The 15938-nt window shown below is 35.9% G+C and overlaps 2 protein-coding genes across 3 annotated transcripts in view; one reads left to right on the forward strand and one right to left on the reverse strand.

The window, feature by feature from the left end:
* LOC107737100 (interferon regulatory factor 2-like) overlaps positions 1-2216 on the reverse strand; it is a 10018-nt gene extending 7802 nt beyond the window's left edge. The window contains exon 1 of the mRNA XM_016548515.1: positions 1814-2216. The gene's annotated coding sequence lies outside the window, so the exon portion shown is untranslated. The remainder of the gene's footprint in view (positions 1-1813) is intronic.
* Positions 2217-7582: 5366 nt separating this feature from the next.
* Positions 7583-15938, forward strand: part of LOC107737125 (deoxycytidylate deaminase) — a 26018-nt gene continuing 17662 nt past the window's right edge. Inside the window, exons 1-3 of one of the 2 annotated variants that reach the window (XM_016548565.1) lie at positions 7583-7804; positions 10269-10380; positions 12001-12136. In XM_016548565.1, coding sequence (XP_016404051.1) covers positions 7764-7804; positions 10269-10380; positions 12001-12136 — 289 coding nt within the window. In that variant the 5' untranslated portion in view covers positions 7583-7763. The remainder of the gene's footprint in view (positions 7805-10268; positions 10381-12000; positions 12137-15938) is intronic. The other variant, XM_016548562.1, reaches the window with a different exon arrangement.

The raw sequence follows: 15938 nt of genomic DNA on the forward strand, positions 1-15938 counted from the left end.
AGCCGTTGGCATTTAGAGAGCACTGAGGGCGGGCATCAGGTGAGCAAGCTACTGAAACGGTGCACGCGCAAAAGAGGTCTGCACAAATCCAAAAACTTATTTTAAATGCAAAATTGATTTTCGTGCGCTCGAAATACTTTCTTCTTTGCGAGACAAACATTTTCTCCCCAAAACTCATTTCGCAGCCGTGGCAAAATATGAACTTCCGCGCGCAGAATTGTGGCAGAGATGTAATCCCATAGTTTCAATGGCAGGTATAATAGCGGCTCCCTGATGCCGAAATATGTAGTGTAATTACCCAATTATATAAATGTGAGGAAAAATATTGAAATATATATTTTCCTCTCATCTCGTATTTATTCCCTTTAGGGATTCCGCCTACACGTCATTTTCTTTCCAATGTTGCCCTATCCCTGGTATAGATAATGCTCTAGTACAGGGGTGTCAAAGTCAATTCTTAAAGAGCTGGAGCCCTGCAGTTTTGTTCCAATGCTGCTCCAACACATATAACATGTAGTTTTCAAATAAGCCTGAAGGACTTGATTAGTTGGATCAGGTGTGTTTAATTAAGGTTGAATCTAAACTCTGCAGGGCTCCGGCCCTCCAGGAATTGAGTTTGACACCCGTGATCTAGTCCAGGGGTGCCCAAACTCGGTCCTGGAGTGTCCTGTAGAGTTTAGCTCCAACCCCAATTAGACACACCTGAACCAGCTAATCAAGCTCTTACTAGACATACTAGAAACTTCCAGTCAGGTGTGTTGAGGCAAGTTGGAGCTAAACTCTGCAGGACACCGGCCCTCCAGGACCGAGTTTGGGCACCCCTGCTCTAGTCTAAACAAATGTAACATTTATTTTTTTCCTCACAGTTTTTGCTGTTGCACTGTATACATAAATTGTGCATTATGAAATTAAAAAATGTTTTAATTTATCTTGAAAAAATCTTACAGAAGATATAGTTTTGTGGGAATTATCCACAGTCTTGAACTTGGTAAAACAATTATCTTTATTTAAAAACTACTTTTCCTTTTGTTATACTGGGATAAATCATACCGGGATGTATGCTAAAATTGTTGGATGTGGCGCCCTACCTAGAAAATTTTCCACCAGCTGCCGCTGTTTGTAAATCAATCATAGGGAAATCAAGCTCTTACTAGTCATACTAGAAACTTCCAGTCAGGTGTGTTGAGGCAAGTTGGAGCTAAACTCTGCAGGACACCGGCCTTCCAGGACCGAGTTTGGGCACCCCTGCTCTAGTCTAAACAAATGTAACATTTATTTTTTTTCCTCACAGTTTTTGCTGTTGCACTGTATACATAAATTGTGCATTATGAAATTTAAAAATGTTTTAATTTATCTTGAAAAAATCTTACAGAAGATATAGTTTTGTGGGAATTATCCACAGTCTTGAACTTGGTAAAACAATTATCTTTATTTAAAAACTACTTTTCCTTTTGTTATACTGGGATAAATCATAACGGGATGTATGCTAAAATTGTTGGATGTGGCGCCTTATCTAAAAATGTTCCACCTGCCGCCACTGCGTGCTCTTTTTATGGCTTATCTTTCACATAAATTCTATATAAAACCAATAATTATTATTCAGAATAAGTAGTACGTATTCAGAATATTATATCATTTTAATAAAAGAATAAACGATAAAAATGTAAGAATAAATTAAAACCGTGCATTTACTTACATAATGTTACATATTTGGACATTTATTCATGTAAACATGTTTTAGCATGTTTCAGTATGTATTTATAAACAGATTTATAAATTCATACTTCTGCTTTGAAGCCGTTTAGGGATTTACCTGGAGGGAAGGCAGCCGATGAGTCTCTAAAGATCCAGTAGTATCCCTCGATGAGATGTGTTAGAAAATCCTGTCCTGGAACTAACGTTACGCAGAAAACGTCACCATGTCTTGATTTAGATATTCTTTCTTCATCTTATGAAGAACAACGCAGTGATTTTTTTCAATGTGGACATGTCAACTGTTCCAGAAACCCTGCCTTTCGTGTTTGATAGAATGACGCAAAAACGTCATCAAGAACCAGACCGCGGAAGTGAAACAACGGAGCGTTTTATTGGTCGGCGGAACATTTGAAACAACGGGTTCTTTCACTTTCACTTCCGCTTCCACATTACGCTACGCCGCCTTCTGGATCTTGACGCCCCTACAAGCAAATCGCACCAGCGTTGGGACATGTGTGCTCCAATGTTACTATCATCACTGTAATATTACGATATTACTATTATAACCAAACATACAAATTAGGATTGAAACATTTTGTGACTACGGAACTCGGTTAAGTATGTATGTTGGAATCGTGTAAACAGACAATATGAACAACAACAACAACGAGTGGCGGATGTCATTTTAATATGTTAAACCATTTGGAATGAAATATAAACGTTTTAATCTGGATTTCCAAAAGAGACATTGTAAATTATGTAACTTACTTGATTTTTTTCAGTGTTTGATGGTATTCCTTGGCTTTCCTCAGGTCTGCTGTATTTTTTTATTGATTTCCAACATATAATATAAAGGTACTGAACAAATATAAACTACAACAAAGAAATAGAAAATATACAGTATAATATAAATAATAATACAGGTTAAAAAAATAATTAAAAAAACTAAACAGGTATGAGATAATCATATAAATAACATAAAAGCTTCACAAAGAGACCTAGTGCGTTTTGCTTTACTGTTTTTCAACCCAAGTAGTAACTCAATATAATTTTTCATATCTATCTGAAATAACAAAAAGTTGGGTTTTCCTTTAGACCATTTCTGTTTATGTATATGGTATTTCCCCATAATCAAACAAAGATTAACAATAAAGGCCACATTTGGTGGTAATCTTTGTCTATTAAAATAAAAAAAATACATCTTTTTCAGAAAGGTAAACTTTCATGCCTAGGCATTTACAAAGGAAACATTCCAAATCTATCCAAAACATTTAGCTATAAATGCAGTTACAAAATAAGTGCACAACATTTTCTTTCTCAGTCCCACAGAAATCACATATAACATCTACATCAGTACGAAATCTAAGAAAAAGAGTTTTAACAGGGTACACCAGATGGAGTAACAAATTGTAGTTGTTGAGTTAATTCTTATTTTCTTTCGTGTTTGTGCTGATCCCATAATCCCAGAAAGGCACAATTATTTATAGCCCTTTGTGGGAGTGCTGTCTGTGCGATTGGTGACCCAGCTACTGATTTAAAGGCAGAGTAAGTGATTTCTGGTAGCCAATGTTGATATTTGAAATCACCAAAATTCTTCAAAAAGAACACAAAGAATGGCCTTCTCAGCTGCCATAGTTGCAACCCTTGCGTCATCAGAACAGGGTGTTTTCAACGCATCACCGTTTCTGTTTAAAAAATGTTTTGCACCGTTTTTGTCAGGGCTGAACGCAGCCCTAGTGTTGTGGAAAACCTTAGAAATATTTAAAGGGGACAGTCCACCCAAAAATGACAACTCATAATTCTGTTATCATCACCCTCATGTCTCAAATCTCAACACAGAAGAAAATATTTAGAAGAATGTTGATAAGCACACAGTTTCGGTTGCCATTGACTTTCGTTGTATTGTTTGTCCATAAGGAAAGCCAAAGGGAACTGAAACTGTTTTGAAACTGAAACATTCTTCAAAAGGTTTTCTTCCGTGTTACTCAAAAGAAAGAAGACACATGAAGTCAGTGGCCCTGCATTCACAGTTTTACAACAGTCAGTTTATGTTGCACAGTAAAAAAGAGCGAGAACTGCTGGTGACTTAAGGCTGATTTTAACATGACATTAACGTTAATTAATGTCATTAACGTGACATTAACATTCATGTTGATAATACAGATGATGCATTAGGACTTGTGTTTACTGACCTAATAAACACTTTTGGAGTAAAGTAAAACGTCACCGGGCCCACTCATCGTTTTAATTATATGCTCGATTTAATTATATCGCATGGAATTGATCTTACTGATATAGATATTGTACCTCAAAGTGATGATGTTACTGACCATTTCCTTGTATCGTAAACAGCTCGAAACCATGGAGTTGTGATTGATGATAAGCTGAATTTCTCAGACCACATTACTAAAACTGACCGGTCCTGCAGATTTGCTTTATACAACATTAGGAAGATCAGGCCCTTTCTTTCAGAACATGCAACACAACTCCTTGTTCAAGCTCTTGTTCTATCCACACTATAGATCATGACATACTCATAGATCGATTACAAAACTATACAGGTATTCAAGGGCAGGCTTTAAGATGGTTTAGATCCTACCTGTCCGATCGCTACCACTTTGTTCATTTAAATGGGGAGTCATCTCAATTATCAACAGTAAAATATGGAGTACCACAAGGATCTGACCTAGGTCCTCTGCTATTTTAAATATACATGTTGCCCCTTGGTAGTATTATTAGAAAATACGGGATTAGTCTCCACTGTTATGCCAATGATACTCAACTATATATCTCAACAAAACCAGATGAAACTTCTAAATTATCTAAGCTAACAGAATGTGTTAAAAATGTAAAAGATTGGATGACCAATAATTTTCTCCTATTAAATTCGGATAAGACAGAGATATTACTTATTGGACCAAAAGACAGTACACAGAATCTCGTGGATTACAATTTGCAACTAGACGAATGTACGGTTACTTCCTCTACAGTCAAAAATCTGGGTGTTATATTAGATAGCAACTTGTCTTTTGAAAATCATATTTCCCATGTTACAAAAACAGCATTCTTCCATCTTAGAAACATTGCCAACATTGCCAACATGTTTAGGCTAATTTTTTAACCTTTATTCATTAAAAAACGGTATAGGCTATCATTAGGATCATTAGGTCAGATTTCCTAAAAGAATTTGCAGATTTTCTCTCAGACCTATTGGTTACTGTTGATAAAGCGCTAATTGTCGGAGATTTTAACATTCACGTTGATAATACAAATGATGCATTAGGACTTGCGTTTACTGACCTAATAAACTCTTTTGGAGTCAAGCAAAACGTCTCCGGGCCCACTCATCGTTTTAATCATACGCTAGATTTAATTATATCGCATGGAATTGATCTTACTGATATAGATATCGTACCTCAAAGTGATGATGTTACTGACCATTTCCTTGTATCGTGCATGCTGCGTATTACTGATATTAACTATATCGCTCCGCGTTATCGTCTGGGCAGAACTATTGTTCCAGCCACCAAAGACAGATTCACAAATAACCTGCCTGATTTATCTCAACTGCTCTGTGTACCCATAAGTACACATGAACTAGACGAAATGACTAGCAACATGGGCACTATCTTCTCTAATACATTAGAAGCTGTTGCCCCCATCAAATTGAAAAAGGTTAGAGAAAAACGTACTGCGCCATGGTACAACAGTAATACCCATTCTCTCAAGAAAAAAACTCGTAGTCTTGAGCGCAAATGGAGAAAAACTAACTTGGAAGTTTTTAGAATTGCGTGGAAAAACAGTATGTCCAGCTATAGACAGGCTCTAAAAGCTGCCAGGGCCGAGCATATCCACAAACTCATAGAAAATAACCAAAACAATCCAAGGTTTTTATTTAGCACAGTGGCTAGATTAACAAATAACCAGACGCCACCCGACCTACATATTCCCTCACAGTTTAATAGTAATGACTTTATGAATTTCTTCACTGATAAAATAGATAACATCAGAAATACAATAACAAATGTAGATTCTACAGCGTATAATACTTCAGCTTCATTCATCGCACCAAAAGATAAACTGCAGTGCTTTACAATTATAGGACAGGAAGAGCTAAATAAACTTATCACTGCATCTAAACCAACAACATGCCTGTTAGATCCTGTACCCACTAAATTACTGAAAGAGTTGTTACCTGTAGCAGAAGAACCGCTTCTCAATATTATTAACTTGTCGTTGTCTTTAGGTCACGTCCCAAAACCATTCAAGCTGGCGGTTATTAAGCCTCTTATTAAGAAACCACAACTAGATCCTAGTGAACTGGCAAATTACAGACCCATCTCAAATCTTCCTTTTATGTCTAAAATTTTAGAAAAAGTTGTGTCTGCTCAATTGTGCTCCTTCCTGCAAAAAAATTATCTCTATGAAGAATTTCAGTCAGGTTTCAGGCCCCACCATAGCACAGAAACTGCACTTGTTAAAATTACAAATGACTTGCTTCTTGCGTCAGACCAAGGCTGTATCTCATTGCTAGTTTTACTTGATCTTAGTGCTGCGTTCGACACTATAGATCATGACATACTCATAGATCGATTACAAAACTATACAGGTATTCAAGGGCAGGCTTTAAGATGGTTTAGATCCTACCTGTCCGATCGCTACCACTTTGTTCATTTAAATGGGGAGTCATCTCAATTATCACCAGTAAAGTATGGAGTGCCACAAGGATCTGTCTTAGGTCCTCTGCTATTTTCGATATACATGTTGCCCCTTGGTAATATTATTAGAAAATACGGGATTAGTTTCCATTGTTATGCTGATGATACTCAACTATATATCTCAAGACCAGATGAAACTTCTAAATTGTCTAAGCTAACAGAGTGTGTTAAAAATGTAAAAGATTGGATGACCAATAATTTTATTTGATCAATTCTCATTAAATTCGGATAAGACAGAGATATTACTTATTGGACCAAAAGACAGTACACAGAATCTCTTGGATTACAATTTGCAACTAGACGGATGTACTGTTACTTCCTCTACAGCCAAAAATCTGGATGGTATATTGGATAGCAACTTGTCTTTTGAAAATCATATTTCCCATGTTACAAAAACAGCATTCTTCCATCTTAGAAACATTGCCAAGTTACGAAACATGTTTAGGCTAATTTTTTAACCTTTATTCATTAAAAAACGGTATAGGCTATCATTAGGTCATTACATTTCAAGTCTATTTATTGAAACTTGGAAGCAATAGATAGGACATTTTTTATTTTCATTAAACAACATACAATAGGCCTATACGATATTTTAAATGCTGCTTTTATTTAGAATGCATTACATCAACATAAGGCCATACCTGAACTTCCTCGTTGATCGATTAAACCGTGATTCAGTGAGTTGTAAGAATATAAAAAAAGAAAGAAACATGCGGTAGGCTAATCGGGTTTATATTTTATTTCCAGTGAACATTGTCAACTATGTGCGCAACTATGCAACATGATTTCAGTTTTGTTAATTTTTGAGTTTAAATCACCGTTATGTTTACTTCGTGTAATATACCTTCAAGTTCAACAATAATCATTTTTAAGAGTAACATATTAAATTTAACGGTGCCTTACATCTAAAACGACACAATTTTAAGGAAAGTTATTTCTAGAGCGCTTTATGATCTACGCTCTGTTTTCTATTTTTTTCCGTTATGTGTTCTTCGTGTATTGATTCCATATGATATGCCTTCAGCAAATGAACGGTGCCTTAATCTAAAAAGGAAATGTATTTCTAGAGAGTTTTATGTTCTACGCTTTGTATTTTCTTGGGTAATTTCAAGAGTACGACATATTTTATTATATAAATATATAATTGTCTGTAATGTAACGAGTCCTCTAAACTCGGAACAAACAGTAGGTGGCGGCATGTTCTTTTGATACCAGCCCGCCATTAAACAAACGGAGAAAGAAGAAGAACTTGGCGGGAAGTTCCTCTGTTCTGCTGTGCAGCTGGAAATTCAGTGCTGGTCACATCAGGGAATATCGATAAGAACAGATTTAGCAATCTCTGATTAAGCCATGGACGACAAGACAAAGAACGACACATCACAGCTCAACGGGTAATTGTGTCGATCTATTGTTTTACTGTTGTCACCACTTGTCGGGTAGGAATCTGTCATGACTTTAGATTTGTGTTCATGACAAATGTGCTAATAAGTTAGATTTCGCAAAAAGAGTGCACTTTTTGCAGGCAACAAGGGCATAGATTTGCAGAAACTGCATGTTTCTGACACATTATCACAAACAGTTAATGCCTTGATCTATTAATTCAGTGTTATAGCGTGTATACAATTGATACATACTGAAAATATAGATTGGATTGACATGAACATGGATATAATGATTAACTGCCCTCTTGTGGTCGTTTTTGCCATCTTCAGCCCTGTAAGCTGGCAGTAGGCGCACTACACAATGAGTGAATTTTTTTTTTCAAATACTGTTTGTGATACGTTTAATGACTGCCTCAGCATTGTGTGACTGCACTGCCCATTAGCTTCAGAGCATCAATCCTCATTATTTCACTTGCAGACTAACTCACACACGCGCACACAGACACACACACACACCCCTACACCTACTCTTGACAGCTGCTCAATCACCAGAGACATTAGCAAAAAGAGTGAGTCAAGTCAGATGGGTCCATTAAATGTTCACACATAAATCCCCATGCCTTTCAAAGACCGTCATTGAGATGTGTCGCAAAAGGTGTAATATCACTTTAAGTTAAAATGGAAAGCCCTGGAGGTGAACCATCTGATGATAATGTCTGTCAGTGCTCAAATCACACATGTAGACAGCTATCAGTGGGGCGTCAGGGATGCAAGTTTTATGATCCGCACAAGTAAAGATGTAGTACTCCACTGAGACAAAAGGAAACTTTCATATTAATGGAAAGCTCGTTCGTTTAACATCTCAACCGACTTGAATCGTCACACATTTTTATCGATTTTCAACCGGCTCGGGGTGCATTGTTACATCCCTAAGAAAAAATAAGCATTTAGCAACTATAAATTGACCAAAAATGAGAGTAAGGACAAACAAAAAGCAAATTTCTTTCCGCTCTAGTTCCGCAGCCCACTCCAGTAGGCTACAGGAGCCTCCAGTGTTGGCTCTAACCTAGTTCTTTTGAACTTTCTATTCAACAATCATCAAAAATTATCGTGGTTTCCACAGAAATATTAAACAGTACAATTATTTTTAAAATTGGTTATAATAAGAGGTGTGTCTTGAGCAGCAAATCAGCATATTAGATTAATTTCTGAAGGATAATGTGACACTGAAGACTGGAGTAATGACCAATGAAAATGCAGTTTTGCTATCACAGGAATAAATTAAGAGATGCACCGATTGCAATTTTCTTGGCCGATTCCGATTTTTTGGAAGTATTTTCGTCAGCGAAATCGAGCAAAAACGGTCAATATTTTGTCTACAATTTAAGTCACTTAATTTTAACTTCTTGTTTATTGAAATACTATTGTATAAAATCAGTGTCACATTGCAATCGTGTTGATACTGATATTTGGGGAAACATCATGGCCGTATAATGTTGCTTACCTAAATCATATTTTGTAAATATCTTTTTTTCCCCACAGTATGCATCTATACATTTCTGTGAGTTACTTTGTGTGTGCTGTCTCAAACACACATACTGGTTAAAAAAAATTTATAGCCTGAATGCACTGTAAGTCGCTTTGGATAAAAGTGTCTGCTAAATGCATAAATTATTTATTTGTTTATCTGGCACGACATAAACGGTCGCCGTTTACACTGATTTCAATTAAAATTAGAATCATTCTCACCCGAAACATGTTTAACGACTTGTAAACATGTTGCGAAACGACTGTGAGTGCGCGTGGCAGTGACGTCATTGCCGGCGCCGCTGGCAATAAATGAATCTGCTCCGAATCGGCAAGACGTGAGACTGCGAAAAATCGGCCGATTTTTATCACTGGCCGGTCAATCGGTGCATCTCTAAATAAATTAGATTTGAATGTGTTAAAAATAGAAAACGGTTATTTGGAATTCTAATAATATTGCACAATATTACTGTTTTTGATGTTTTTCTGAACATTAAAAAAGTCCCCAAACTTTCGAACTATAGTGTTAGAAATAAGATACAATTATGTGTAGTAATTGAGACACATGCTGAGCATTTTAACATCTTAATTTATGTTTTTAAATATTTAGATAATTTGCAATCTATTTGCATCCTGATCGTCCACGTGGGACTTATCGGCCCATGTCAGTATCAGTCTGTCACTGTGCTTGGCACTTAAATGTTCATCATGATGATTTCAAAATTGTATATTAAGCTTAATATATAAGCTATAATGAGTAATACATTAATTCTGCCCTCATTTTTTATCATATTCTTAAAATGCTGTTGAAAAAAAAAATTTGACTTCACACATAATCATGTACTATCTTTCCATAGATGTTATATTAGTGATGATTTGTCTGTATTTTTGTGCTGTCATGTCAACAGTTTTTTCGCTTATTGCATTCATTCTTTCAATCCATCAGAACACACGGTGAAGGTGAGACAAAGAAGAGGCAGGGCTACTTGGAATGGCCTGAGTATTTCATGGCTGTTGCCTTCTTATCAGCACAGAGGAGCAAGGACCCCAGTTCTCAGGTAACTAGAGATTGATTGCCTGCAGTTCTGCTAGATTGAAATGTGGGTCGATTTGGTCAGCATACATCAATCTGAAATTTGATGACATTACAATCAATATGAAGTTAGACCTCTTTTGTAATTTTTGCAATATCTTGATCTCAGTTTCTTTCTGTTAAAACCATTTTGTTCCCATTAATATTAACTTGGAGAAGTTCTAAACAGCCTGGTATTACAATACCTCAAAGATCTCCAAACACCCTGCAGCTTCTTTTGATCAAAGGACACATGCCTCTTATCCGCTCCATGTACTGTGAGAACGTATTCTGGTTTCAGACCTCCCCTGCTGTGCAGCGACCTCCTGGCCAATATAAACACTCCCGATATTTAAGCGCAATATTGAAGTTCAGTCAAGCATGATCCTCGGTCAGTTCATGCATGCATCTGTTATTGCTCCTAAAGGCGCAGAGCCGGATTGCATATCTAAGACACAAAAGAGTTTTGGTGAACTGAGAATGCAGGTCCCTCCTCACTCACTCATGCTGACTGAACTTTGTTGACCGCGATCCATCGTCTCAGGAAAGTCTTTTGATTTCCTCCTCTGCTGACCTGTGTTGCATCAGATGAATTTGATGGGTCTTGCTGGAACATACAGTAAGCCATCATGTCAGGAGCTTGACTTAATTTCAGACCAGACTGAGTCTTTTAGTATGTTTTTAAAATGGTGTATCTTGTTACAAAATAGTCCAACTTTTACAAAACACTCATAAAAGTTCAGACTTTTTTCAATTGGAATAGTCCAGCACTCAAAAAAAAAAAAAGTATTGTGGCATAGTTGAAGTATTTGCATCAGTTTTATTTATTTAAATCACATTTGGTATTTATTCAGAAACCTTAAAATGAACATACATCTTTTAATTGTGAAAAAAAAGTAGTTAAAAATTATGAGCATGGTTCAAATATGTAATAAGCAAGATTCAGTTAGTTAAAATGTTTCAGATATGGTTTACAAATAATAATAATAATAATACTACTAATGATGATTCATATATAAACCCAGTTATGTATTTCAATATTTAAAACACATGGTTTACTTGTAATATTACATGATAAATCACATTCTTGTTTCATTGGTTTGTGACTGACAAATATGCGTGCAAGTTTATTAGTTTAAAAACTGTGTACTCCAGTTGGATGGAAATTTTATATGTAATTAAAATGCAGAAACGGTTGTAATATGATGTCATGCTCTGCAGCATCTTTTTAAAAAACATAATTCAACATATAATACTGTACATCCAAAATTTAAAAATATTTAGTCTGCTCCACTTCACTTAAGACTTAAAGTTTGTATTCTTTTAATTCAAATAAGAGGTCACAACATGATGTAACAATCTTTTATTGGTCAGGTGATACAAATTTGCATATATTTTCAACAAACTTGAACTTTGGAACACAGTGAAATTCGCACGAGCTTGTAGTAAAAGTGTCGTATGACTGATTATTTGAATCACTAGACCATTTTGATTATTTTTATTTTTTTCCTCCACATTGCAAGTATAAATATCAGGCTTGTGCCTTAAGGCTGTCTTCGTGGTGATAGATGTTTGGAAAATAAGCTGTTATTCAATTTCATTTCAGGTTGGTGCCTGTATTGTGAATCAAGAGAACAAGATAGTGGGTATTGGCTACAATGGCATGCCCAATGGTTGTGACGATGACCTGCTGCCCTGGTCTCGCAGTGCTGATAACAAGCTGGACACCAAATACCCCTATGGTGAGTTCTGCATGACCCCTGGGTTTTTGGCTTTTTTGGACTGCAGCAATCAGTTACCCATAATTATCAGTCACTCTGCCTCTGTTTGACACCGACAGGTCAGTGCACACCTACATTAAACACTCGCCGAAAAGGCTTTTTAGATTTCAGGCTCTGTCAACGCAGCACATGGTGTCTGTTAACACAGTGTGGCGAGGTGTATGCTCTCTTGTGCACATAGCGGCAGTCATGGATTAGTTTTCACCTGCATGGGGCTGATGGGAGAGATAAAGGCGGAGCTGCTGAGTGAGGGATGGGCAAGGTCACTTTGTGGCAGCTATTAGTGTGAGAAATGGAAATGAGCTGAAGCTGGCGTTCCTAAAGGCGGCATATGCCAACTCGAGACTTTGAATGGGTCGTACTGCCAAAGGGAAGGTGTGAAACTTTGGAGAGGATTTATCAGTCTGGCACTTGGATGATCCTCTGAACTGTTCGTGACTTGTATTTCTCCTTTGTTTCTGTTGTCAGTGGTCAGGCATAGGTAGAATTTTTTTCAAACAAAGCCAACTAAGTTGGACTCCACAAAGTGACCAAAAATGTAAATTGAATACAGAAAATTGGTTTTGGCTTGGTTCCGCAGGCATCATTCAGTTTTTTTTAAAGTTTTGTTTTTTTCATGTGATAGTTATGTAGAATAGTCAAGTTTAATCGATAAAACTTTTCTGATGTCTCGTATGTTTGAAAAGAAGCCAAAAATGTACGAAACTAAGGCAGTCAGATTACTGTTGATGGGCAATGTGTTTGTATTGTACTAACCAACTTTCAGAGGTTTAATGATTTTCAACCATACAGTATCTGCTCTGCCATTTGACATTGGGATTTTAGACTTTGTGATTCCAAGTTTTTCAAATGTAATTAAGAGCTGGCGTGTCTTTAAAGGTGAGGGCTAATCTGAAATGATGTGTGCATGTGATTGTGTTCTTCAGATTCAGTGCACTGCCTTTCAAAAGTTTGTGGTTAATAAGATTTTTTAAGTCTGTCATGCTCAGTTGCATTTATTTGATCAAAAAATATAATAAAAAACAGAAATATTGTGACACATTTTTAGAATTTAAAATAAATTCTATTCCCTTATAATTTAATTTCTATTATAAATTCCCTTTTCTATTATAATATATCCTAAAGTGTAATTTATTTTTGTGATTGCAAAGCTGAATTTTCAGCAGTCATTACTCTAGAATGGTAGTATTTTCTTTTTTCTTTTTTCATATTGCAAGTTAATGGCTGCATGTATGTGTTGTCCTTTTAGATTAGGTAGTGATGAGCTAGGGATCTTAAAAGGACAAATCTGTGCACTTTTTTGTTTAAAAGTTCCTGTGACGCTTTGGTATTTTTGCCCATTTATTTGGCAGTAATGATGCATTTTGTGGAAAGTATTTAGTGTAAAATCACACCTCTCTGACATGATTTATGAAAATAAAAATCGTTAAAAAAATCTTATTTGCAGTTGTGGCTCACTTAGGCATAGAGTTCAATTTCATGCTGAGTGATGGTACATTAATTCTTTACAAAGGATTCATTTGGCATATCTCTGTCTCCCTTAATGCACCAATGTGGCACAATAAAGGTAAACCGTTTAGAGTCGGTATGAAGTTCCTCATAGTCTTAAAGACAATAGTTTGGATTATCTTTTGTGTAATGAAGCAATATAAGTTGGTTATTATATTACAATGTTTACAAGGGATAGATTAAAGATAAGTGCCACAGGGCGTTTTTTAATACTATTAATTAAAAGTATGTATTAGTCAATTCAAAGTACGGGTAAAACAATTTTAACCAATTGTTTATATAGAATAGTTGTAGTTTGTTCATAAAATAGGTCAGAGCTAGATTTTTACATGTTCTAAAAAAATTTAAGAGTTCAGGCAGTCCAGAGTAGCTGCTGTAGCAGTTGGCTAGGTCAGTGTTTCCCAACCGGGGTGCCGTCTGTCGAGAGCAGGGGTGCCGTGTAAAAAATCATTTTTTAATATTTTTAAATTGCTAAAACATTTCTGATTTAGCATGTTGCTATGCGGTTGCTAAGGTGTTCTAGGTGCTTGCCTATAGTCTTACTGGTTATGTAAAAAAAGCTTATGCCCATGTGCAACAGTGTCACAGCATCATAACTAGGGCTGTCACTATTATAAAATTTGGCTGACGATTAATTGTCTAAGAAATAATTGAGATTATGGCGATTAATTGACTGTTTTACCTAGAGCCCGACGGATATGGGTTTTTGGGGGGCCAATACCGATATTAGGGTGTAAAAAATATCGATATATCGGCTAATATTCTTTGTGTATATTGTAGTACAGTACCAGTCAAAAGTTTGGACACTTTCCCATTCATTCGTGTGGTACTATATATAGAATACAGTATATACATAAACAGAATATATATTAGGGCTGGGCGATATGGGCAAAAATTCATATCTCGGTATTTTTGGGCCGGTTTGCGATATACGGTATACATCTCGGTATTTTAGTTTTTGTATTTGTATTAAAAATTTTAATTAATATATATGTATATATCACTTACCGCCCAATGTTGTCCAAAAAAACTATCCATATTAAAGGCTATGAAAACAAATAAAGTGAATGTAACCATGTAAGCCTTTATATTATGTACAAAAAAGGTTTAAAATCACATTTCATTCTAACATTGTAACATTGCAATCTAAAAACAAAAATATGGCTTAAAGTGGAAGTTAAATTCACTAAACTAAAAATGAAAATAATTGAGAACAAAAGCAGAGTTGTGTTAGTCTATTTTGATTACCCCATTACAGTCACTTTACAGTCAGTGCTATCAAAAAAATAAACTTACTTGTAGGTTTAAAATTCTACATGTCACATTTGTCTAACTACACATTTCAGCGAAGTGTATATTTTAGTCAGAATTATTGCGCTCCTATTTAATTGAGCTCTGTCTGTTTGGCGCTCGTTCACTGAAGTCTGTGAAGTTTAGTGGAGAATCCCAAAGCAGAAGGCTCATGCACTTCTGACAGAAAAATGGAAATTTTCCATGGCTTTCTAACATTTACAGATGGAGAATATAACTGTGAAATGTAAGTTATGCATTCAAGAAGACAGCACATCTTAAACACATTAAACAGTGCGAGTAGCCTAGTGTCTCTGTCAGCGGCACATGCAGCCTTTCTGTCAGAGCATATGACGGGCTGAGTTGCTTTATATGCGAAACAAAACTATAAACTATGTCTTACAATTTTTTAAAGGCCTTAATATAAAGCTTGTCACATGTTTAGAACAAATTGGATTATGTACTTTCTCTGCAGCAGCTCAGTCTGTGTCCTCCGCTATATTTTCAGATGCGCTCGTATCAAAATACTGTATATCGATATAAACTGTATTGCCTCATATTGAATCGCTTATAAAGAAAATATCGATATATAGTACAAACTCGATATACCGTCCAGCCCTAATATATATACATAAACACATTTTTTGCAATGATCACTCAAATGTGGTGATCAAACACTTATAATGACGTGACAAAGATATGTAATTGAGGCAGGGCATTTAACAATTTAACAATAAACTTTATCCAAAATGAGTCTGACATCAGTGCACTTAAAGGGGTCATATGATGTTGCTAAAAAGAACATTATTTTGTGTATTTGGTGTAATTAAATGTGTTTATGTGGTTTAAGGTTAAAAAAACACATTATGCTATCCAGTTTGGCCAAATACCTCAAGCATGTGACGGAAATGTTACGCCCCTTACCATACTGTGATGCTTGTGATGCTGGTAGCGACGAGACAAA

This window comes from Sinocyclocheilus rhinocerous, unplaced genomic scaffold (assembly GCF_001515625.1).
Source record: "Sinocyclocheilus rhinocerous isolate Xijiao unplaced genomic scaffold, SAMN03320098_v1.1 scaffold344, whole genome shotgun sequence".
In the NCBI taxonomy this organism is placed as follows: Eukaryota; Metazoa; Chordata; class Actinopteri; order Cypriniformes; family Cyprinidae; genus Sinocyclocheilus; species Sinocyclocheilus rhinocerous.